General features: G+C 37.7%; 1 protein-coding gene across 1 annotated transcript in view; it reads left to right on the top strand.

Annotated features, from left to right (window-relative positions):
- LOC124173100 overlaps positions 1-19662 on the top strand; it is a 107725-nt gene extending 88063 nt beyond the window's left edge. Inside the window, exons 3-6 of the mRNA XM_046552611.1 lie at positions 9653-9814; positions 16570-16930; positions 18120-18460; positions 18551-19662. Coding sequence (XP_046408567.1) covers positions 9653-9814; positions 16570-16581 — 174 coding nt within the window. The 3' untranslated portion in view covers positions 16582-16930; positions 18120-18460; positions 18551-19662. The remainder of the gene's footprint in view (positions 1-9652; positions 9815-16569; positions 16931-18119; positions 18461-18550) is intronic.
- The last annotated feature ends 2218 nt before the right edge of the window (positions 19663-21880 follow it).

The raw sequence follows: 21880 nt of genomic DNA, 5'->3' as shown, positions 1-21880 counted from the left end.
TATCAAAATATCATCCTGGAAGGAGACAACATGATCTATCTTATCAAAAGTTTGACAAATTATCCTATGAAAAATTTCAGGTGCACAGTTGAGACCAAATGGAAGTCTTTGAAAAGAATACCTTCCCCAGATGGTTTGAAATGTACACAATTTAGAGCTTTCCTCGTCTAGAGGAAGCATCCAGAATCCAGATTGAGCATCCAATTTACAGAAATATTTTGCCCCAGCCAGCCTTGTTGCTACCTCCTCAATCGTAGGAAATGGAAAATGAGCCCTCTTAATTGCCTTATTCAGTGGTCTAGGATCCAGACATATCCTTAACGACCCATCTTTCTTTTTAATTACTACCATTTGGCTGACCCAGTCTGTTGGTTCAACAATTGGTTTTATAATACCTGCTTTCTCCATGCGATCGAGCTCATTTTTAACTTTGGGCACTAATGAATAGGGTATCTTCCGTGCAGGGGAAACAACAGGTTTCACCTCAGAGTTAATGACAATTTTCACCTGTTGTGGGAGACAGCCCACTCGGCCATGAACAATTCCTGATAATTAGCCAAAATTACCCCTTCAGGACTTAGTGATATTGTTTCGATTCTTGAAATTAATCCCAAAGCCTCTGAAGATTTTAACCCAAGAATATTGGCACACTTATGAGACACCACATAAAATTCTATTGGATAAAAAACCCCTTGAAATCTGCAGTGCAAAACACATTTACCAATAACCGGAAGTTTGTTGTTTGTGAACGAAGTAATTACCACTTTACATTTTTTTAATAAACCGGCATTCAATCCCAAAGCTGTGTACTGAAACAAACTAAGCACATTACACTGCGCACCGGTGTCCACCTTAACCTGAAACAGTTGCCGGTTCACTTCCAGACTAGCCGTGTACCAATCACCACCTCCCTGCATTTGTTGCTTCACTGAAGATACTACTACTGAAAGTTCGCTTATCTCTTGGTCACTATCACTTTCCTGAATGTCCGGGAGTCCATTGATAGAGTTTACTTGCTGCCTTCCGCCTGCGGCTCTACACATTCTAGCAAAATGATTATTTTTCTTACACCGAGAGCACTGTTTGCCGTATGCCGGACAACGGCCATACTCATGCACATACCCACAAAATTTGCATTTACTCTCATCACCCTTATGAGTATCCCGCAGTTCCTTTGGATGCTGCCTCTGCCGTGTTTTTTGTCGCGTTCCACCAACCCAGTTTCGATTAAGTACATCAACATTGGGCTCATCCTTAACTAACAGTTCTTTGTCCATGTCCTTTTCACTCTTAATATTATGTACCTGTTGAGATACTACTACGTGGGATCTACACAAAGCTAAAGCACCCTTAGCATCAATATTAGGAACGCTCAACAGCTTTTCTTGGAGTCTTTTGTCCTGTATCCCACTAATAAATATATCTTTTACTAAGCTATCTGTTAGTGCTCCAAATTCACACTGTAAACTCAGATTTTTTAGTGTCGACATAAAATGCTCAAACGATTCACCCATATCTTGGCGCCTGTTGAAAAATAAATACCTATGGTAAGTCACGTTGGTGGCCGGAATATAGTGTTCGTCAAATTTCTGCAGTACGATATCTAGTTTTTTTTTCATCTCCAGCATCCAGCTGGAAGGACTCGTATACTTCCTGAGCCTCTTCACCCGCTGAATGTAGCAATATCGCTACCTTCCTGGCCTCCGTTGCCTTGTCGTAATAGGCATCCACAAACGTAACGAATTGGCGCCGAAACTTCTTCCAATTCACTGCCATATCCCCAATAGTGCTTAACGCGGCCAACATTCCAACTGGCGAAGCCATCACCGCTGCCACCAAGTTTTATTACTGAATCTTTCACAAAAACATCACATACTTTGTGATACAGATCTCTTCTTTAGATCACATGCATGAATATACATATGTTCATGATCACATGAACAACAACTAAGACTCCCTCTCTTGGGAGGTTCATACATCAACCAAACAAAAGAACAATAATACAAAACAAGATAACACACTATACAACAGGAGAGACCCGCTTACCCTGGCGGGTATGTTATATCCCCATGCCCCCAAGTATTAGTTGCGCCTGGAACCCCCCTAGCCTTAATTCCCAGCTGCGCCCCTGGTTTTAAGGGTTTAGCAGCATGAGGTCTTCGAAGGTTTTTGGTCTTCCTTCACACGGACGGTCGTCAACAGTGAAATGACCGCTTTTGAGGCAACGGAACCAATTACGCCACGATGTTTCACGTTGAGCAGCATCTTCGTCAATTTTTGGAGCTCTAGATACGCTTCAGTCATTGTTTTCTTAGAGTAAAAGAAGAAAAAATAAACACTTCACGCCAATGACGGATACTTGGCACAAACTCAGACATATTCACGCAGCAATTGGAATACGATGCTGTAAAAGACTCACCATTATTGTATAGCAGTTTGTTTGCCAATTGTCTAGCCTTGGTTCATGACGTTTCCAGTATGTCAATATCGGCCAGAAATCACTGCTACAGTCATCTTATAAAAACAGCAGGAACTTATTTGCGCACCTAATAGTATTGCATCATCAAAACAGTGTAGGCCCTACACGATTATTGAGGAATTGAAATTCCAACAACTGCAGTATTATAATAATGAATGTAATAATAAATGGAATGAATAAGGGGAACCAGCACTTCATGATCTCATGATTAAATGCAATTGATCACACTGTCGATGTAATTAATTGTAACTACTTGGGCCTAATTGTTGCAAAAACAATCAAGATATTTTAAGACATTATTTACACTCCATACAGCCTAATTTAATGCTGCTAGATCTGAATGTGTAATACATTAAAGGCTTTCTGATTTATCAAACATTGTTATTGCTGGATCCAGTTATACATTGACATGGTATGCTTATAAAAAATGTTTTCAAAAAGGTTTAAAAATGTTAGGATGAAGAATACCTCGCATAGGATTTTTAAATTATTTATTATATAATGCGAAGGTTTTTATCATATAATTTTTTATATTGTGTGCCTATAGGTACAAAAAGAAATACATACATATTTGTTTTTCCAAAAGCTCAAATATCTGCGTGTCACTGATTTAACTGTTGAGAAAAATAGTATTTATATTTATTTCTTATGACTACAGCTTCTTTGCTTGGGTTTCTAGATACAGGCTGTACTCGTGGCAGATCTTCGGTAAATTCTCCCCTCATGTAGGAAGTGTAGTCATAATCATGTGATCCATCCTTGATTCTAACAATGTTGTGAAGCACACACGCAGTGTGTACCAATAAACTTACTTTTTCTATGCTGGGTATTTCAAGAGCAGTGCCTAAAAATCGCCATTTAGTGCGAAGAATCCCAAACGCACATTCAATTGTTTTTCGAGCACATGATAGGCAATTGTTGAATTGTTCTTTATCTGGCGTGAGATTTTTGGCAGGAAAAGGTCTCATCAAATAAGTTTTGAGAGGAAATGCCTCCTCTCCAATAGGGTTGTTCACCATATTTTTTTTATTTAAGAAATCGAAAGATCGTGCTTCAGAAGGAGCAATGACAATAATATTATGCTATTTTCTTCGTTGTACATGTTTAGAGAAGGCTTTAAACAGTGACAAATTTTACGTTACGCCAAAAAGCCCTACTTCCATCTTGAATTGATGTGTGACGTCACAAGCCTGTAGATGCCCTACTGCAGTGTTGTTTAAGTGGCTCAGCAGGGTTATTCCACTTTTTTTCAAGATCTCCAGCGTCTGCCGCCAGATCAGTGTTCAAAGAAAATCCAAATTTATCCTTTAATAAGATTAATAATAAGCAAAATTACCCTTACTTGTACATATTTATTGCTCATCATATCATAATAGCACTACAACGTACACATTTCACGAGTTGTCTTTTTGATACATATAATCAGTATATTCCGAATCAACTGATTCAATGAAAAACTTGACTCACAATAAATATAAAACACTAATAAAACATGATAATCGGTTTTCCAATCACTCTGCACACGCTAAAAGAATTTGCACTCCTTGAAGTTCGAAAGATTCACCACACCTCACTCATCACTAACGACTTAGAATCAGTTTACGTTATTTCACATTGACATTTCGAGGACAATGAAATGAATAGGCTGAAACAAATAGCTAAACCGGTTATTGTAACATCAAAAAACTTCGAATTTCACTATTACTCTTACCGTAACCAAAATATGACCAAAACAAAAACAAACAAGAGCGCAACGAAATTCGTGAAATGTAAACACTCGTGAATGCTCAAAATGAATAGGTAATAAAATCAAACGGAACTTAGAAGCGAACAAACGATTGAAAATTAATATGCGTTCGATGTATCCCTAAAGCACAACTAGATCAAATATGAAACATATCCTCTATGCAATAGTTAGATACCTTAGATCGAAATGTATAGGGTTGATTGAACTAGCATGGAAGAAATAAATAATTTCGTCGAAGCAGTTACATTCACAACTCACTTCACTCTTTACTTCATCGTCTATATTCAATCATTCACTTATGGGTAAATTAAGGGCACAAATTGTGTTCACTTGCACTAGAGGCACAATGAAAGTTCACTGCACGTAGTTTCCTAGCAAATGCAGCTATACAAAACTTTCAATTCCTGTCAACGCTACATACGTTGCCTGCCTAACTTGAAGAATGGATTTCATGTCGCCTTGATCCATCCGGAAGCTTCATGCACAACATAGGCCATTTCAAAATGAGGAAAAACCTTGGCAAATGTCCAGTCGGCATGCAGAGTACTCAGCTTGGCATCGAGCGATCGAGGGTACAGGCCAGCCGTACAGGCTTGTGTCGTCATCACCTCTATTTCAAGATGGCCGACCGTTTTTGGCGGCGTTTAAAATTGTTCGAATTTTGATTGCTAATAATTCCATGATTACTTTTTCAACGCATCTGTCATTGATCCCAATCGAAATCAGAAGTGATATACATTCGTTTTTTTAGGCCGTTCTGATGGGCTTGAACAACCCTATTATAACCGGTGGAATGCTGATGGTTGTACCTGGAAGTGTCATGTTTGGTGGCATGTTGAACTGCTTCGCTTCCAATCTGCGGTATAATTCAGAGGCCATAAAGATTCCCCCATCACTCTGTTTTCCCAAGGCACCAACGTCAATCACTATGAACTTCTTTTCAGCATCAGCCACACCCATTAAAACGATTGAGTGATATTTAAGATAGTTGAAACAGACTGATCCAGCATGAGGTGGGCATTTCAGTTCACAATGTCTACCATCTATTGCTCCTACGCAGTTGGGGAATTTCCACAGTTCCATGTACCTTTCTGCCACATTCCTTAGACTTTCTTCAGTCGGTTCAGGAATATAATCATTTCCAAACTCTTCAATTATGGCTTCACATACACTGTAAATTATCATGTTCACTGTCGTTCTTCCTAGTCGAAATTCAAAAGCCAAGTGTCTAAAACTTGCCCCAGTTGCTAAAAACCTGGAAATGACAGAATCTTTTAATTTTCATTTATTTTCATATCTTAAAATCTGATGGTTAATACAAATAAAATTGGTGATTTTTCCAAGTTCTTCCCTTTTGATTAATTTTTTGTAACTTACATAAAAACGCTTAGAATAAATGCGGTTGAGATCGAGACTTTTTACTCTCCCAAATACTTGTATTTCAATTCCATGCTGTTAATTCACTACCTATTCGTTCCTATTCTTTTCAGGAGATGAAGCAAAAAAGAAATGGAAGAATTTGAAGGATAAATACAGAAAATTGATTCAGAAACCTCCTAAATCAGGATCAGCCGCTATTACACAAAAAAATAAATGGCGTTTCTTTGAGTCAATGCAATTCACGAAAGATAGTATGATGCCGGGCCAAACGTTCGGGAACCTGCGAGCATCGTTCGAAAAATGTGTAAATAGCGAAGCAAAGGACGAATTAGAGAACACTCTAAATATGGACAGTGAAGAAGAAGATGATCAAACTTCCACCTTTCCAGATGCTGAAATTGGTGCTTCAATTCCTACTGCAAATACTTCTAAAGTTAAAGACAGTGCAAATTCCGGTTATTCTACGAATTTTTCAAATGCCAGACTTCACCGTTCCAAATCAGCTGCCAGTTCCAAAACTGAACTGGAGAAGGAAATGGTGCAATTAGAAAAACAGAAATTAAATGCAATTTTGGGAATTCAGAAAAATTCACAAAAAAGAGAGGATGAAAGCGATGATTATCACTTTGTAATGAGTATATTGCCATTCATGAAACATTTAGATCCAGTTTTGAAACTGGAATTAAGGGGTAAAATACAAGCTAAAGTCATGCACAGCTTCAAACTAAATCAAGAGATGGCATCTCCTCAACCTGTAATTTCGGATGAATCACAATTGAGCAATTATACCCCATCTTGTCAACCATTGTCATCACCCATTCATTTCTTAAATTTATAATGACATCATATTAATAAAATACAAGTTAGCATGGCTAAATTAGTTTCATTTTAATCCTACATTATTTTAAAATGGTATAATTGAATGTTTCTTGCATTCCATTTTCATTACAAGTACAATATTTAGGACGGAAAAATTAAAACTCAAGGATAGGTTATACGCTAAATGTCAGAACCAACATAGAGTGAAATGTTTTATCTTGCCGTAAGGTAACGACGAGTCTTTCCTCTGGCTTCACTTGTTGGCGTAAACCTATTCTTCTCTTCTCAATCCTCCATCTCAATCTGTTCAAAATGTAGTCAAAAGTAGGGATGGACATTGTTGTGTATTCAAAAAACCTTTCGCCGTCTTCTCTAAGCTGCTGAACTAGATGCAAGGTGATAGAAGGTAAGGTGGTCTCACTTCGCTGTCTACGTTTCGTTGATGACGTCACGGCAGACACCTCGCTCGGGCGCCTGGCAGGAACAACGTGCTATTCCCGGGTTTTTGCTGTCATATTTATTCAAGTTCTCACCGATTAGCTAGATATGTCGATGAAAGGACTGTGGATTGGTAGTATATATGTTTTTTATCTGATTTCGTTCAATGAAATAGCCTGTCATATTCTAACTGTATATAAAAATGAAATAAATAAAGGACGACTTTGAACGCCGGCTATTTTTTGCATTTCCCAACGAACAGATTAGTCACCACCGAGCTGAAAAAGCGAAATATCCGAAGAACAACTAAAAGCGCCATTTGCAAAAACAATCTTATTAACCCGTGAACACAAAATTTCGTAACTACTAGTAAGTAAATATAAAAATCAGGGAATTGGTTAGTTCATGCATGATTCAGTAAACCGTTCTTTCTTCCTCTCTCGCCTCCTAGAATGTACTCGTATGTCCCAAGTCTTTAATGTTGGGTACCATTTTCATAAACTATATGATCCTATCCCAGTAATAGAATTGAAAATTAAATAAGCATACACTTCGCGGAATCCACGCAGATGGTAAAGCCTTCAGAAATGAACATATATGTGAAGAATGATCCTATAAATCACGCTAGCCTCCCTATTTTCCTACTTATTATTGATCCTCGTTGCTTTATTTTTATATGAGAATGCCTGAAAATATCTCACTAAATAGCGGAGAGACCAACCGAAATTAACATTGAACGATTCCCAACCAAAATCGATCAACGATCTCAATAACCAGTGCCTCCAACTTAAAATAATGTCAATTGTAATCATAAATAAGGATTAAAAGTGACCAATTTAAACACATTCGCTAAATTATAATGACATTCATGGGGCGACAAATAGTGGAGACATGAGCAGAGGGGTGCCAAGTATTGCCAGTATTCTAATTAACAAGGAAATTTTAAAAATGTCGAATAACGCACAAGTTTATAAGTACATGGAATGAAGAGAAAATAACAGCTTAGTTGAAGATAAAATTCATGTTAAAGCGGCTGTATACGAATACAATTTCCGACTCAGGTGATATTCTAAAAGTTCCTTTTGCACATCCCTATTGAGGTCTTCAACGGAGATGTGTTCGGAGAATCAGCAGTGATAAACCGTTCCTCTTGCACTTCATGATTCTCTCCTCCTTTATTTTCAGATACTTTGGAAAACTTTTCAAGATAATCATATGAATATAAATTAGGAGCTATATATGTGTAAACGACTTTTATTTTTATAATTATATATCACCCAAAATAATAACAACAGTGCAACGATTTTCCTACCTGTGAAAGGATATTTAAAGTCCGTTCTTTGTAGCTTTATTAGAGCTGTCAGCGCACGTAGCTACCGTACAACGCATTCTTTATAATGCTTATATAACTCACAAGTAGTGGTATAAGAGCAGTAATGCATATGTACCGCAATATTCGTTGACAAAAATGTGAATTTTAATGCGGTGCATACGTAGAGTATGGCTGGGTGTCTGCCGTGACGTCACAGGTCTTCGCCGGGAGACACTGAGACCACCTCTCCTTTACCACCTTGAACTAGATGGTGGTATTCCCCAAACATTCGTCTTCTTTTGTTTATCGGATGGACGCCCCATCTTTTCATACGCCTCTTCTTTCCAAACACTAAGTTTTGTTTTAACAGACAATTATCTGATAGTAAAAATAAATTGACGACGTCCTCACTGTTTGCCATCTTCAAATAGACTGGCACTACGACTGGGGAAATTCGATGAGCGGTAAGAAAATTGCCGCTCGTATCGTAGCCACCGCTGCCGCTCAGGTTGCCGCTCGCCGCTTGCCGCTCGTATCGTAACCGAGGCCTAAGGCCTCGAAGAATTTATGAAATTCTTTCTAAAAAATCGTTTAAACCGCGATTTTAAAATGTGTTGTCGAAATGGAGAATATTGATTACGACGTATTCTTAAATTTTCGCGAATGGCATCAGTTTAATCTCTCAGTATTACCCACTGTCAGGAGACCCTGAAAATAAGGCCTAGACCCAAAAATGAACGTCTTTCCGAACTTTCTATTAGTGATAGTCAAATTTATATTGATTGTCACTGTGTTTCGAGTAGCTTTGGTTGATAGTATTATAATATAATTAAAAAAGAAGTCTTCTTTGCTTAAAAAATTGTGTTATTTGATATTATTTCTCAGTTATTGGTAATAATCTTATTTTTTAACCCGAGCTATATATATTTATAAAAAGCATTTATGTATGCATCCACAAAATTTGTGATGAAAAGGAGTTCACATGATTTGTTCTAATAAAAAACAGAAAGGAATCCATTGCAGTATTTATGTCAGCTTTAATTAATAGGGTTACTGCAATGCAATTGATGCTATCTCATGATTGCAACCATAAATGGAACTTTCCGTTAGTCCTAAAGGAATATCAGCATTGTTTCTTTTAAGCAAATCACAAAGCTGTTTCAAGAGTTATTGAAAGTTTTTAATTTTAAGGAATTTCAGCAAAGAGATCTGTCTTTAAACTTTTTAGTTTTTCTATCATATTTTTGTTTGTACATAATTGCTGTGTTATTGGTCTTTCCAATAATAAGGACAATAACATCGTGTTTATAAAAAATACTTTTATGCCATTGTTTTACGATAGAGTATCAATTTGAGTTTTTTATATCAATTATTGTCTAATAATTATGCCATAATATACACCAGGACCAAGGGTTGGAGCATCACCAATTTTTTTATTTTGAAGATGAGTTTTATATCAATGTTATCTACTCTGCAGAGTATCCAAGGAGAGGGTGACGATGAGTTGGAATCATCTGCTGAGAAAAAGGATTGCATTCCAAATGCGATATTGGGCACTTCACAGTTCGCATGCTCTGTTCAAAAGACTGAGATACACATTCCTGAGGCAGACTCCCAAGTATCCAGAGCCAATATGTTGGTAAGTTTATTCTCATTCTCAGTGAAAACTGAGTTGAGCAACCTTTTAACCCTTTCACTGCTGTTCAATCTCCAAAAACCTTCTCTTCACATGGGGTGAAAAGGTTAAAATTTGTTTCGTTGGGCCATGGAGCAGGTACTTTCAGGATGGGTGTGGTACACCCTCGTAGGGTTGCATATCTGGGACCATTACGTGGACGAGCTCATCCTCACTGGCCCGTCTCCTTGACCCTCTGAGTGGGGGCCTCCCTCCCGAAAAGTGACCGCTCTGACTGCAATTTGAAAATCAACCACTCCATCTGATTATCAAAAAAATTATTGTTTGTATCGCACTACTGCATATCTAGTACGTCTTTGAAGGGTGTTTCTGTGATGAAAACTAACTATTTTATTAACTTTCCTAACAACGTGGCTGCGGACTACAGGAAATTGGCCATTTTAGGGAAGTTAAGAAAATCATTATTTCTCATCGCAGAAACACAGTTCAAAGACGTACTTCATTACCTGATTAGCAGGAGCACGATGCAAACAATCATTTTTTGGTGATGGCATTGAGTAATAGTTTATACATGCAGTCATAGCGGTCACTCTTGGGGAGGGAGGCCTCCTGTTTGGAGGTTCAAAGAGAGGGGCCAGCAAGGGTGAGCTTGTCGAGGAAAGGGTCCCGTATTAGGGACACTTTGGAGTGCTTCGGCAAAAGAGCATAGCAGAGAGGAAGAAAAAGTACGTTCACAGCAGCTTGCTGTGCGAAGGTACCAGGTACGTTCACAGCATTAAAAGGCTTAAAGTGTGCAAATTTCTAGGTCGTGTGACAGAAGTGGATTTGGGTACACATCTTTCAACTGTACAACCTTCAGTTGTGCAATTGGAGGCAAACATTCTAAGCCTGCTAATCTGTTTACACTCAGGTCAATCTCGGTTGTGCAACATTGTTAACCTTCCTACAGAAATGCCATGCATCCCATGCATTACGCGAATTGTGAACTTCCTTGAATCTCTGTTTGAGCAATTTCTCTTGGGAATAATGAACCTATTTATTTGTTCAAACTGTCATCTTTCTTTACCTCAGCAAAGGAACTTTCCAAAACCATCTTGTCACCTCTTGAGTAAACATGGGATTAGTAAAGAAGAACACATTAGGAGGGAACACTCAAAATTAAAAATTGGTCACATTCAATATCTTTCCCCTACTAGCTGTTTTATTGCCTCTGAAGGGAAGAAATTTGGGGCTGTCTCTGGTTCTTTCAAGTTTGACAGTCCAATTTTGTGAGAACAGCATTTGTTAAGCAGAGGCCTCGCTTTGGTCAACCTATGTTCCTGGTAAATCTTCCAGTCAATTTCGTACTATAAAAAATGGTAAGCAATTGTCATCAAAATGAAAAAGAAAGTCAGGGAAGGGGATATTTACGTGAAAATATCCGTGAGTTCACTTATATTTACATCAGAATTTACATTGTCATCAAAATGAAAAAGAAACTCAGAGAAGGGGATATTTACGTGAAAATATCCGTGAGTTCACTTATATTTACATCAGAGTTACCTATAGGTACAGTCACTTTCAAAAGTTTAAGGGCAAAGTTTGTGCCACCACTTCTGCCTCTCCAGGAACTTTTGAATCCTTTTCTACTTTCGTAGCTGATTTGCTGTGTTCGGCAAAGTTTCTGCTTGTGACTGAATATATATGCACTCAAATGGATAAATTATTTTATAACTGCAAATTTATGATTCCGCATCTATTTATGTAGGGTGTAGTGATTATTTCGTTTGCATTTACTGCATACTTGCACTGGTTGTTTAAGTACTTATTATATAATTATTGTCATGTGACAGTGGTGGCCTAGAGAGTCAATCCCATGAGTGGGAATAGTGAATGTTGATGGGATGGGACTGTCTCATAATTTTTTTCTGCACGTTTTCTTACTTAATTACAGATTTTTTATAATTAAGAAAAAAATTGTGGATTAAGTCCTGGCATTGGTGTTTACGTTCAGTTTAAAGTCTGGTGAAAGGAGTCACATATTACCTTTTATTATTTGACAAGTATTCTGTTTCGATTAATGGTCGTTCCAACTATTTGCTAGTATTCATTCAGTACACACTTGCATCCGGTTTCTCTGTTTGTAATACTTGCTAAGCTATCCGTATACTATTTGTCCTTCTATTTATTAACCTGGCGGTACCATCTGGTGTCAATTGTAGGTATTTCTGCTATTTGGAAATAATAGGATATTGTAGTATTTCCTGGAGTACATATTTGAGATTATCATGCGTTCCTTTGTACCGTTTGACATTTCATTAGGTTAGTGTTGGAGACCCTTTCCGTTGCTGTGGTTGGCTTTGATGTGCATGATAGAAATAAATGGTGAAAAATGAGGCAAGCATGCTGTAAATGCACACGAAAAAATGATTGAATCGAACATAAATGGAAATCCAATGATACATTTGGGATTATAAAGGAAAATTCCTTGCTGAGTGCGTGTATATATAAGCACGTGACAAATTTTTGTTATGTTTGGCCAAAGGCAACGAACAGAATAACGGAAACTCGATCCATTTGAGAGTTAGAAGTGACTTCCATTAAAATGGCTGTCACAAATTCTTTAAAACCTATTTCTGAAGGAATGTGCTGTGTCTTTGCAGTGTCATACCACCGCCTTCTTTGGTCTGGGTAATTTGGCACAACAAAAAATACTTTTCTGGTGTTTTACGAGAGTTAAATTCACATCTCAGCACACAACAGTATAGGTAAAGTTATCTACCACTCATTTAAAATTCTCTTTTTTATCTACAATGTGTTTACCCTTGAAATATTGTATACTACAATGCAATTGGTATGCAAACAATGCAGATGTCATGAGGTTCACAGGTCATCAACATGGCATCGCCTGAGAAATGTTTTTGGTGTGGTATTCAAGTTGAAACTTCAAACGGCTCTAGAGACAAAATTATTCAGTGCTCAATGGTAAAATTTAGTGAGAGCCGTTCTTACACCCATTGCATTATAAATCAAACTATATTTGGTAATGTAATCCCTTCTATAGAATGTATTCATAAAGTAAAGGGCTCTATAAAATTCAACAATCACTTGAATAATTAATCACTTCGCTATATCATTTGTATAAATGCATTAAATTGATATGTTAAGTAGATGTGCATTTTTTCATTTGGATATACTATGTTGATCCAAAAAATGTAATCCCAAGGAATTGCTTCAATATGTTTTCCAGTAACTGTATGTACAGTTTCTTAATGGGTGTCCTTAACATGGTGCTATAATCAATTTGCCATCTAACCAGTGCAATGTTTTATACAATGATATGAAAAAAATGCAAATTAAAAGGCGAGTATTAAATAAACCAATGCATAACTAGATCTGTGAAATGCTTTTTATGTATCTGATGGCATATTTTGTTCATAATTTTTTCACAATTTGTGCATTGTGGGCGATACCCTTAAAAGTTATCACCATGGCTAGTCCTGGCATACTGAAAATCAGTCGAGAGTGACAGCCTCCATGTGGTCAAAGTTTGGGCTTTGCTCTCCGGCTGTGGCACTGTGTGCACGATTTGGACTGCTCATGGCAGCATGTGCTTAGCTGTCCATACCTCCTCGCCCAGTGTAGAACTCAAATTTCTTCAGGGGAGAATGATGCCTCGGTAGCTTAAGTGGAACTCGACTGGAAATCGGGGTGCCTGGGTTAGTCCCAGTCAAGGCGAATGATTTTTTCCCTGTGGGTTTTTTGCACAATTTGTGCATTGCGTGTGACAGATGTAGAAGTTATCATCTTGGCTTGTCCCAGTATACTTTAAATCAAGGTACATGATACAAAAAGAGGGTATCCTGTTGCTTAAAAAGTTAGTCGAATACAAGTCTTAGGTCTAAGACAAAAATTGTTTGTTTTGATAAAAAATATTTGTTTCGGTAACCAGTAGACGAAATCTTCGTGCCACTATGAAAGCTTCGACAGTTAGTCCGGAGAAAAAAACAGGATCAACTATCTACTTCAAGTTTTATTCTTCAACCATTTTTAAAGAGTCACAACAAAGTAACACAACAAACCCTTGACTGCAAAAAAGTACATAGATACTTTTTCTGTTGATAAAAAAATGGCATTGTCCGCGAATATACGAAATATACATTTCATGGAAATCTTAACATGTTTATCAGTGTAACCTTGATTGATTGATATAAATTAGGAAAAAGAATAGGACTAGACCCTCGGGTTGGCATGCGAGGATGTAACCCAACGGCCACCTAGGCTACCTAATGGTGAGGCATTCCACCAGAACTTGGACAAATAAAACTGGTCATTTGAGTAATTTAATTTAATTCAATCACAATAATGTCTGTACATGCTTTATGCCAACTTAAATAGTGGTGGATAAAAGAAAAGGTATTATTAATATGATAATGAAACGTACTTGGAGGTCCGGATGCAGAGGAGTGTAAAGCTCAAAAGATTAATATGCATGGCTTAGCAGAGCAATAAAAATTTAATAACAAACAAAAGCAGTCGAATAACATAAAAAATCGCCTTACTGACCTGAGGCGGTGGCGATACCAATTAATAACTCAGGGGAAAGGGGAGGTAGGAAACAGGGATGTTACCTTGGCAGTAAGAGGTAGCGGTGGTCAAAAAAGGTGCCTTTGGTCACCTCCCGGGAGTAGCTCTCCTCGCGGCCAAACACTTGACAAGTTCATCACTCGACTCTTGCAAAATAATGCTCGCTGCTTGGGGCCAAGCATTCCTTTATAAAGGTTTGGGCCCATTTGCCACCAACAAAGATAGGCCCCAGCTGACCGGAAGGCATTTCATTTTGGCGGAGAATTTCACTACCCGCCAAGCTGCTCGACCGATTGCGTTGACTGAGGCACGGCTCAATTATCATTGATTGAAAAGGTTATTATCATTTTGTCTTTATTGAATGATACCCAGCATTCTCTTCTTGTTTTATGTGAATCAGGAGAACAGAGACCAACTCCGTGGAGGATATTCTTCCATGTTCCACACAAAATATCCAGCTCAAATTTCAAGTGACGTCTCAGGCCCCCTTGCAACTGACTTGGTGAATGCACTCTTGCCTTGATGCCACTGCTGCGATGTGGTAGAGTTTGAGTATATACCGTCAATATTACCTCCAAAATGGACTTCAATATTCTGAATGCTGATGACGAATACCTTTTGGAATTTTTCGATGCTTTGTTAATAGGACTTTACTCTCAAAGTTCGGCAAAGAAAACTTGGAAAAGTGTCCCAATCCCATTAGATTAACAACAGCCAATAGACTGCTGAGTCTCTAAGTGTTCCCCAGAAATCCAAGTGCCAATTTACTGGATTTATTAGCTTCAATTCAAAATATTGGTATGCTCGTCTAGATTTTTTTGTGAAGCAAGATAATTTCATGTATGACGGTGCTGTAAATTTTTTGGAGGCTTGTTAACTGGTTGAGAACCCTGCCGGAAGAGCCGAAAGGAGTGATGTATCTGGTTATTCAAAGGAAGGGATTTTTTGGTCATCCTGGCTTTGCAATGCATGCTATAATAACTCATGAGCGTGAGAAAGTGAGACCATATGGGAAAAGAATATTAGTGGCAAATGAGAATATGTTTGTTGCAAACAACCACAGATTTTTTTGCCAGATTCTGATTTTGAAGCAGGTGTCTACCTGCTGATGATAAATTGGGGAGAGAGCACGGTACCTCCTGTTATATCTGACCTTACAGGTGTGGAAATTTTAAAATCGTTTGGTCAACATCCAACGTTGAAAGTAAATATTCCTTGCATTGCCTCGGCTATCAATAAATTAATGGCAGACCTTCGAAACCCAGTCTCAGTCTTGCTCCAATGCTGTATCAGGAACGTTTACCACATTTTTCAGATCTAATTACAGCATAGTTATTTCACAATTACGTCATGTGCTTGTAAAATACACAAAAACGACTCCTTACATCATGTTATTTAGGAAAAACTAAGTATATACAAATTAAAAAATATATAATTTCATACAGAAATGCATTTCTTTTACCATTTTCTCATATGTTTCAGTTAAAGACAATAAGATATTGACATTATAATCTGTAAGAAATAACAAATGATGGGAAGGATGGTAAAATACTGTAGGAGTTGCACTTCAAGCGAGGAGTCACAGAAAATTATGAGTGCACACTTACGAATCAAGTATGGAGTCATTAAAAAACTTATTAGTGCACGCTTCTGGCCAGCTTGACAGGACTGTGGTAAAAGAGGAGGTTTTATTATTCTTTTGAAACAGGTTATTTTTGTTGCGTTGCCTTCACTAAGTGACACCCAGCATTCTCTTTTAGTTTAACGTGAATGTTTGAATAGTTTGATGGCTCACGTCGACAGACCCAGTATGAGACGGCCTGTTGCTGGATGACAGGAAGGTGGTGAAAAAGAGAACAAGTAGAAATCCCGGCTCCGTGCTGAGTTTAAATGACCGACCGTCACGCCACGCATATGTCGCTTTCAAAACTGAAGACTTCGCGATAATATTTCGTCTGCCGCGTTAAATACTTCGCATTGAAAAAAAACACGTACTTTTTGTATTGAAATAAATATGCTTGAAGCTATGTTATTTAAAATAAAATAAACTAATAAACTTAAAGCATAAATAAGTGGTTAAAAATAGTTTTTACCTCGTGATGAATGGATAAAAGTGCGGGAAAAAAAATTACCCGTATTATTAACTCTGTTGAACCCAAAAATTAATTGTAGCTCTAATATTATGTTTTCAGTTTTATCCTTAAACATGTATGTCAGAGGTACATTGACACTCAGTCTGCTGGCTGGGAGGAGCTTGGAATCTGTACACCGACTGAGAAGGGGACTTCATGGAATTGGACCGTATGAATTAGAACAATGTTGGAATGTATATATTCTACGGATGATTGCAGCTCCAGTCAACACAGCTCGAGATAGGTTTCTAGCAGCAATGCAGATCCTCTTAAACGTAGCTGATGTGAGTGTTGTGCACGAAATTTCTCCAGACCCGTTTTCATCGCAATATTCCACACTACCAGATTCTCCCGACACCCCAGCTACAGCCGCGTGAACTGTGTATACGAACATCTCCATGCAAATAGCATAGTTATTCAGGTAAGCATGCATCTTCATAGATAAAATATTTATTTCATTATTATATATTTAGCAAATCCTCAAACATATATTTTCTTCCTTTAATTAAGACTCATACTAAATACATCACGGGTTTTTCATCATTATGAACGAACTAACCAATAATAATTACATTAATAATAAATAGCAGGTTGAGGGGATAAAGTCGTTTACAAAAGCAATTTACTTCTGGTATATAAGAGACAACCAACAGCTAAGATCATTCGCTCCATAGGGGGAGGGTAGGAAGGAAGTGTGGAGAGAAACCTGCCGTAGGCATTAGCCCTTTCAAGACGGCGGAGTTTTCATCTTAGCATGACTGCTGTACTGATCCCCAAGAGACTCTTCTTTCTCGTAGTACGGAGCATGGAGGACATTCGTTAAGAAGGGTCTCACTGAACCTTTTTCGACCCCTCCCCGCTGGGACTCCGCATTATCTCAGACTCCGAGAGTAGCAGCGCTCCCTCCTTTCGGGTTTACGGCAATACCTGCGGCAATGGTTCGCGGTCAACTTATGTATTGCTTATATGTATTTAGCAAATGGATAATTGTTGCTTTCACGTAAATTGCAGATGTTGAATTGAATTTCTCATTTTTCTGAGCATTGTCAAATTTTAAAAGAATTTCTAAGGACAAGATTAACGATTTAATGCAGCAACAATTTCCATGTTGATGTTTATACATTACTCGAGATATAAGTTAATATTTGTCGTAGAATTTCGTTTAAAAAATTTGCCATTTGTAAAATTCAGATTCAAAATGAAAGCCCAAGCAGACAATCTATACTACAGTGATGAATAACTTCGTAGTCTGTGTGCAAAGTATATTTGAAATAACAAATGAAGTTAATAAAAATATCTAAAATAATAGTTTGTTGAAAAAAAACAGCTTTAACTCTTATTTCTGCTACTCCATGCATAACGCTAAACACCCATTGACACGCCCCCTTCCTAGCAGCCATTTGTAAAATTTAAATTCAAAATGAAAGCGGGCAATTTAAACTACAGCAATAAACAACCTCACAGTCTGTAGTAGTATTAATTTAAAAAGTATTTAATATAATAGTTATTAACAAAAAAGCAAAGAATGAATACACAAAACCAATGCCAATACGCAGGGTATCACAGTGTATATGATAATAACTCACAATATTAATTTCATATCCTTTCAGTTGTCATGTATGTCAAAGGAAAAATTACGTTAACACCGGTGCTTGGAAGAAGAAAAAAGCTACGTATTCGAAGGAGACTAAAACACTTTGGCCCATATAAACTTTACAAATTTGGGTCAATGGTTATTCTTTTGATGGCAGCAGCCCCAGCCGCGACACGGTATGGCACGGGATGGCAGCAGTTGCCGCGACACGGTATGTTAGGTTTTTGTCAGCTGTGGGCAATATATTCAAAATTGAAACCTCTCACGAAATAACAAGGGAGCTGCCATCAAGCGAATACGTAGAACTTATATCCAATAATTTTACAACACCGGCCGCATAACCAACTTATCCCATTGGTGAGTAGAATTAAAAGGTGTTAAAAGAAACCGCACATGAATACTTTAAAGAATTTTTAATAAATTATTTTTATCTTTCATTACAAATAGTTTTTCTCCACTACAATTGAATGATGTAACTTCGGCTGCAGTTAGATTTAACATTTCAGGTAATATCAGTTTTCTTACATCATTTCTTATGGTGATCAATCCCACTAACTTTTCACCATATTTTGTACTCAATTTCTCAATCTTCGTTACCAAATATTTAACATTTTCCTCCATCTCCTCTCTCTTCAGAAATTCGTTTCAGCATTCAGCCTCAATCAATTTCTGTCGGATCTGTAAGAAAAAGAAAAAAACAAATACAAGTAAAAACTTATAAAAGAATATAATTACGAAAATACTCACCGAAGAGATGGAATTAGTTGATGTTGATGGAGGGGTCAGAGATCTAAAAGAAAATAAGGTGTTTGATTAAAAAACCAATAGTCAATTTAAACCAGAACTATGAAAACCTGCTCATTCCTTCCATAGTTACAGTAAAGTCTTTACTAGAATTTTTAAATGCAACTTCTATAGCTATCGTATCAAATATTATTTGGCAGATCTGATCACCAGGAGAAATGGAAAAATTCCATATCATTATGATTGAAAAAAAATCTCTACCATTGATAGGGATTTGAACCAGAGAAGGACCAGTCAAATCATACCCTCCGCAGGAAGCGTGAGGAATGGTGGCGAGTGGATTTAATTTTCCAATATGGACGAAAATTCTAAAGTAAGAGAAAAAGAAGTGTTCTTCCCTTCAATACAATTAGATCATCCATCAAAATAAACTAAAAAAATTATATATACCTCTTTAAGCTGAACGCAACATTTTCATGGTCGGAGGAGTCAACTGGCATATTGAGGGTGGTGTTTGAGCTGGTAGCAGTTACGTTGGCAGAGATGGACATGGTGGAGAGATAAAAACCAGCAGCCTTTCAGAGACGGTCAAGAGACCAGGAGATGAAGAGGGTGGAGCTGATGAGTGCAGTTAGTAGATATATGCAGCGAAGAGGACCCGATCGTCGGAGACTGGAGCAATCTTCGAGTGTGCTGGCAAGGTTTGCAGTGAGTAACAGCAGTGATTGGAGCGACGGAGTTGATGTGATGTTCGGAGCTCGGTAGAGAGTGTGAATTATCCAACAGACAGAGCAGGTATTTATAGCCAGTGGAAGTGACGTCAGCGAAAAGAGAGTGGGAGGACTTATAAACATAAGACGAAGAGTCATCTGAATCAAAGAATGTGTCGCTTGAAAAACTCAAATTAAGAAGACTCCGTTTCCTTGCAATTTTATACCACTTTACATTACTTGTATATTATTTTTGTGTGAATTAAAAGCAAACGTGATTGAAGATAATGCTAGTCCACCTACTGAATTATCAGATGACAAATCAGAAGATGAATCTTCATCTTCTGATTTGTAACTGTGCTCACCAAAATAAGGACCGCAATCATTTCTGTTCATAAAAGTAAATAATGGACACTGTATGCAATTCCCGCACCAATTTCTCTCATCTCGTACGATTTTCATCACATTATTTACCGATACTATTGAATGATGAGTTAAGTTGTACACTCCTAGTGGTTTATGTGGATATGTTGATGTAGCACAATTTCTACAATACCTTGTTCTTTTTAAACAATGACAGAATGATGTCGCCTCTGCGACGAAACCGGTCGTATTAATTAAATCGTGTGGAAAAGTACAACAACGTTTTATTATTAAGAATGACATAAATCGTAACTAATAAGTATAACATGTATTGAACTACCTATATAATTTTCTATATCTAATAATAACTCAATAGGTCTCTTCAAAAGGAGCTGATAAGCATACTGCGATAAACGAGATGTAAAATCAAAATTAAAAGGTTCCAATTCATAGGAAGCGGACAAATTTTCTGATATTCTATTTAACCTTTTCCCTACCGTACACGTATATATACGTGTGGACGTTTCCTGACCCGGGAGACCACGGGCGTATATGTACGTGTGAGATTTTCCCGGTCAAGAAAACGAAACCCGTATATATACGTTTTCGAGCTCTCCCCCTTTCGGGACGGTCGTGGGCTTAGGTCTCCTTTGTCTCGGGACCCAACGCTTCGGGGTTTAGGATTAACCCTCCGAATCCGGGAGCAGGTACCCGGACCCTTCGTCTTTTATAACCCCTCTCAGCGGTAAGGGACAGCGGTCATATAATTGTTTATAGAGTCAATTTTCGAAATAAATATTCGTTCATTTCTCAAGAAATATAAACTAAGAATTGAATTGTTTGTCTTTTGAGCAGCGTTTACAATTTTTAAGCGAAATTCTACGACAAATATTAACTTATATCTCGATTTCAGTGTAATTATCATATTGCGACTGATAATTCTTACCCGAAATTTTTTAAATATTTTTTTGCGTAATTTGTTGAATTTTATTCAAATGTACTTGTGAAATACTTCCTTTAAAGTCAATTTCCATTTTCTTGTTCCACCACTGCACTAAATTTTCGGAAAAGGAAATTTCAAAAAATTCTAAAATTTTCGAGTTTTCAGATAGATCTGCCTTACAGCCAGAAGAGGAAGAATAAAAATTTTATATCTTCGGCGATAAATCTTTGGCTCGCCAAACTGTGCCTTTATCACTTATTTTCCTTTTCTTGGGAGCATTTTCCTCCGCATCGGACGAGGAATCATCAGACGTAGCCGCGGTGAAGTGCAGCTCCCGCGATATCCTGGATGTCAAGGGCAGCGATATAGATGTCAATTCACCGGCAACCTCCGTTCCCAGATCATCGTCCTCGGAATCGAAGCACAGGTCTCCATCCTCACTACCACTGCGGGTCAAAATCTCCAATATCTGTTAATCCGTTTTCAATCTCTTCGCCATGATTCCAGCCGCAGCAAACAGAGATTAAAAAACACTGGCGGTACACTGCCAATTTTTCACGACGAATGCAGAAAAGTTATCACTCGCAGAATGAGAACCACAAACGTCTGAAACCAAGAACGACTGAGACAGAAGTGAAGGGAAACTTTATAATCAAAAAGAATTGTGGGTATGTGAACGAAAATAAACTTTACCCATTCTGAGAAATACGTTTCTATACTGATGGGTGGAATTCCAAAGAAGGTCTTCATGAGTTATTTCAGCCCGTGGTGGAGCGTAATTTCCAAACAAAATGAGGGATTTAAAAAATTCCGAGAAAAAACATAACTATAGTGATGGATGCAATTCCAGAGAAGCTTCACAGGTGTTCTGAATGCCCGAGTGGAGCATTGGGCAACCTTGGTATCCAAGGGATACCAAGGTTGCCCTGTGACAGACAAAGAGCTTTTCTTGCTAGGATTTTTTTTTACCTCGAGTAATGCATTTCGGATAAATAGCTAATGAGATTTTTGGAAGGG

This window comes from Ischnura elegans (assembly GCF_921293095.1).
Source record: "Ischnura elegans chromosome 13 unlocalized genomic scaffold, ioIscEleg1.1 SUPER_13_unloc_4, whole genome shotgun sequence".
In the NCBI taxonomy this organism is placed as follows: domain Eukaryota; kingdom Metazoa; phylum Arthropoda; class Insecta; order Odonata; family Coenagrionidae; genus Ischnura; species Ischnura elegans.
The sequence above is the reverse complement of the archived record's forward strand: the minus strand, read 5'-3'. Positions and strand labels throughout refer to the sequence as shown.